Source organism: Grampus griseus, assembly GCF_964374135.1.
Source record: "Grampus griseus genome assembly, chromosome: 12".
Taxonomy (NCBI): Eukaryota; Metazoa; Chordata; class Mammalia; order Artiodactyla; family Delphinidae; genus Grampus; species Grampus griseus.
Window position 1 is genome coordinate 47,174,621 of NC_139006.1, and position 4,725 is coordinate 47,179,345.

The following is a 4,725-nucleotide window of genomic DNA, read 5'->3' on the forward strand; positions in this document are numbered from 1 at the left end:
AAGTTTTATTTTTTTAATGCAGTATAGTTGGTCTGTGGTGCCTGTTTAAAATGCAGATTCCAGGCCCTGCCCCTGAGTTCTAAATCAGTAGATCTGGGTAGGACCTACAGATGTGCTTCTTTTTGTTTTTGGTTGTTTAGTTTTTATTTCATAACCATGAACTTAACTTTGCAATTCAGCTTAACTTGGAGGGGGATAAGGAAAATATGGAACCCAAAGAAGTGCAATGAGAGCACGAAGATTATAGGATATTTTGAGCAGACAGGGATGAAGGGGTGCTCTCTGGTGGTTAAGATAGAACACAAGTCAAATTTATTGTTAGATTTGTCCACAGTCAGCAATGGTGATCTTCTTGTTGGTCTTGCCATTCCTGGACCCAAAGCGCTCCGTGGCTTCCCTAATATTCATGCCCTCTTTCACCTTGCCAAAGACCACATGCTTGCCATCCAACCACTCAGTCTTGGCAGTGCAGATGAAAAACTGGGAACAGTTTGTGTTGGGGCCAGCATTTGCCATGGACAAGAAGCCAGGACCCGTATGCTTCAGGAGGAAATTCTCATCATCAAATTTCTCCCCATAGATGGACTTGCCACCAGTGCCCTTATGGCGTGTGAAGTCACCACCCTGGCACATAAATCCCCGAATTATTCTGTGAAAGCAGGAATCTTTATAACCAAAGCCTTTCTCCCCAGTGCTCAGAGCACGAAAGTTTTCTGCTGTCTTTGGAACTTTGTCTGCAAACAGCTCGAAGGAGACGTGGCCCAAGGGCTCGCCGTCGTCGGCGATGTCAAAGAACACGGTAGGGTTGACCGTGGATGGGCAGCGCGGGAGGTTCCGGGGTGGCGGCGTCTGCAAAAAAGCCCGGATGTGCTTTTTTTTTTTTTTCCAGCTTTATTGAAGTATAACTGGCAATTAAATTGTAAGATATAATTTGATATATGTATGTACTGTAAAATGATACCCCTGTGGAGTTAAACATCCATCTCACATATTTACCTGTGTATGTGTGTGTGTGTGTGTATGTGTGTGTGTGTGTGGTGAAAATATTTAAGTTCTACTTTCATAGCAAATTTCAATTATACGATACAGTGTTACCTACTATAGTCACTGGATATGCATTTTTAATAAGCCTGTGACTCTGATGGGGACCCTGTCAGAAAGTTAGTGGCAGAGCTGGGACTAGAATCCTGAGTGATCTTTCAATTAGCACACTGTCTGCTAATTGAAAAGGTTAAATGTGAATATAAGCAAAAGAGACACTGATTTTGATTCTGAATGAAACTCCACGACTGAGCTCTACACGGGGCAAACCCAATGGTCAAATGCAGATACCACCTTCCCTGCCCTATAGGTTTTTGTATCTTACACAACAAAGCCCAATTTTAGTATGAATCATATGTGTTTCTAACATCTCTTCCTCTGATCAGCATATGAGTATCTTAAAAACAGGAACTGCGACTCATTCACCTTTGCAACTTCCAGTGGGAGGGCCTGTCACATAATAGGCTGCCAATAATATTTACTGGGCAAATATTTGCATCAAAGTTTCCTTTCTAAAATTATTTCAAAACGGAGAAAAATTTAGAGAGCTAACTTTGCATGGTATTTTTAATCAATATTGCATGACAGTTTAATTACAGAAAACAATGTAATATCTTGCCAAAACTGAGCAATGTGTATACTCAAAGCAACTAAACTAATATGCAAAATAGAGTAGGTAGAGTTAACATGCATGGCCTCAGCTTGGTAATTATTTAATTAGAAACATGTTTTTAATGAATTCCAATGCTAAATAAAGTCGCCAATGATGCAATGTTTTATTTGAAGCACTAACACTCTCTTTCAAGCCAGAACTCCGGATCCTCTTTCCTTACAATTGTCAATATTTACATTTTTAATGGAACCCCTATTTGGGAAACTGACACCATAGTGAACATGAAAGGGTAAACCTCTGAGATGCTACTCCAGGAGAATCGGTCAATGGCATTACAGGGACACACCCAGGACCTGTGTAAAGCGAAACTCTATTTATAAGGCAGACCCCGACAGAAGTGACTCTTCCCCACAAAAAATATAATTAGACTTGGAAATAGAACAAAGAGGTAGCACAGACATGAGAGGACTGTGACCTTGAGCAACCACTCCTTGAGCAGCTATAGAAGCAGATAACCAGAATTTTGAAAAGTATATTAGAGAGAAGCAAAGACTTCTTGGTAAAACTGAGATAAAGATTCAATTCCTAAAGTACTGATAAATGTTGATATTTGCAGATGTCAAGGCTTAAGAATTGTCTGCAAATACAAATCCACAATCTCTTCTTTGAAAACAGCTGTGTTTCAAGATTCAGAATGTTTCAGATTTTGAAAAGGGGTACAGTGAAAACCCAACAAATGTAAAACATTCCCAGCAGAAACTGTAGCAATGTCTCATAATCAAACACATTAAAACTTCTGCCACAGGGGTTCCCTGGTGGCTCAGCGGTTAAGAATCCGCCTGCCAATAAAGCAGATAGAATCCTGGTCCTGTTCATTAAGGCAGGATGGTGAATGGTGCAGTGCTGGAGCTGGTTCATATTGGCCCACAAGGGCTCATTGTCAAATTTTCAGGAATTTTTTTTTTTTTTTTTTGGCCGTGCCACACAGCTTGTAGGATTTTAGTTCCCCGACCAGGGATTGAACCCAGGCTCTCTGCAGTGAGAGCTTGGAGTTCTGATCACTGGATCACCAGGGGATTCCCAAAATTTGCAGGAATTTTGACAACTGATGGTTGAAACTCAGCCATTATTTAAAAATTAAATTATGTAAACTTAAATTTATTTTATTAAAATCAAATATAATAAATACTCAAAACTCAAAAAAAAACTCCGCCTGCCAATGCAGGGGACACGGGTTGGAGCCCTGGTCCAGGAAGATCCCACGAGCTTATTTGCGCTCTAGAGCCCATGAGCCACAACTGCTCAAGCCCACATGCCTAGAGCCCGTGCTCCGCAACAAGAGAAGCCACCACAATGAGAAGCCTGCGCACCGCAAGGAAGAGTAGCCCTCACTCGCCACAACTAGAGAAAGCCTGCGCATAGCAACGAAGACCCAGGGCAGCCAAAACAAAAAAACTTCTGCCACGAAGTATATTGCTAACCACACTAAGTGCTAAGGAGCTTGCATAGCCTTCCATCTGTTCAATCATGGTTGTGCAGTCAAATTAGGTCAGGATAGGGCAGTTTTGCCACCAAATGGATTTCATTCTCAGAGTTTTTTGGACTTTGAGTATAAAAAATTAATAAACAGGAACCTCAATTAATATAGAGTTGGGAGGTCAGAAGAGGGCGCTCTCTTGCCCTACAATGAAAGCAGAGCCCAACAGGAGAAGAAAGGCATCCTCTTCTGGCCTGGCAAGAGCTCAGCTGTTAAGAGGTTGTCACAACTCAGCCAACGGAAAGCCACTATACTTTGAAATCTCGATTCCTCCGATGGAATTTTTGGTTACGGTAGCCCTCCCAACTTCCTTTGCCCCTCTTTAAAAGAGTCGTCCTCTCCTTGATGTACAGGACTTGCACATGGCTTGCCATGATTGCAGACCCCAAATTGCCGTTCTTCATTGAGCCCAAATATATCCATTTTTGCTAGAGAAATAACTGGTAGTCTATTTGTTTTAGGTCAGCATTTTGGTGGCCTGTACAGGGACCAGAGAAGACCCCCAGTGACTCCAAGACTGCTGAGCAGACAGGTGCAGTGCTCACATTGAACCTGTTTTTGATCATTGCTTTTCTGGCCGACTCTGGGATTTGAGGGTAAGTTTTTCTCCAGGATTCCAACTTCGGCCTTCTTTGCTTTTTGAAGCTCTCAGGTCTTAGGATCTATTTAAAGTTTCATCCTTTCTCGTTAAGGCCTCGTTCTGTATGCAAGTACTCATTTGGCACTTTGGCATGATTGTGAAATGAGATTGCATTGGAACTGGCTACACTTCAGCCCATACCATCAGGAACAGAGACTGTTTCACTGGAGCTGTGCCGGTTCTGTCTTCAACCCAATTCCATCAGAAATAGGGGCTGTTCTGGGCTTCTCTGGTGGCGCAGTGGTTGGGAGTCCGCCTGCCGATGCAGGGGACGCCGGTTTGTGCCCCGGTCTGGGAGGATCCCATGTGCCGCGGAGCGGCTGGGCCCGTGAGCCATGGCCGCTGAGCCTGTGCGTCCGGAGCCTGTGCGCCGCAGCGGGAAAGGCCACAACAGTGAGAGGCCCGTATACCGCAAAAAAAAAAAAAAAAGAAACAAAGAAATAGGGGCTGTTCTATTGGAATTGCCCTGTTAAGATTTTAGTCTGGGGCTTCCCTGGTGGCGCAGTGGTTGAGAGTCCGCCTGCCGATGCAGGGGACACGGGTTCGTGCCCCGATCCGGGAGGATCCCACATGCCGCGGAGCGGCTGGGCCCGTGAGCCATGGCCGCTGAGCCTGCGCGTCCGGAGCCTGTGCTCCGCGGCGGGAGAGGCCCGCGCATTGGAAAAAAAAAAAAAAAAAAGGGATTTTAGTCTGGCTCCTTGGGGACCAGATTGTCCCTTAGAACTGGCTGGTATTAGGCCGTTTGAGCTATTTGAACAGTAAGTCTATTTGAAAATTATTCCCTTACTCTAGAGAAAAACCTCTGAGAGGTGGGATCCCAGTTATCTAAATATTTACATATTCACATTTTGTATTCTCTACAGGGACCTCAGCCAATTTTATGTTTGAAAACCA

The 4,725-nt window shown here is 43.9% G+C and overlaps 1 protein-coding gene across 1 annotated transcript; it reads right to left on the reverse strand.

Annotated features, from left to right (window-relative positions):
- Positions 1–318: 318 nt before the first annotated feature.
- On the reverse strand, positions 319–3,595 carry LOC309830524 (peptidyl-prolyl cis-trans isomerase A-like; the record flags this gene model as incomplete). Its single annotated transcript, XM_082667124.1, has 2 exons — positions 319–849; positions 3,446–3,595. The coding sequence occupies 2 exons, from the start codon at positions 3,593–3,595 to the stop codon at positions 319–321; spliced, it is 681 nt and encodes a 226-aa protein (XP_082523250.1).
- Between the last annotated feature and the right edge of the window lie 1,130 nt (positions 3,596–4,725).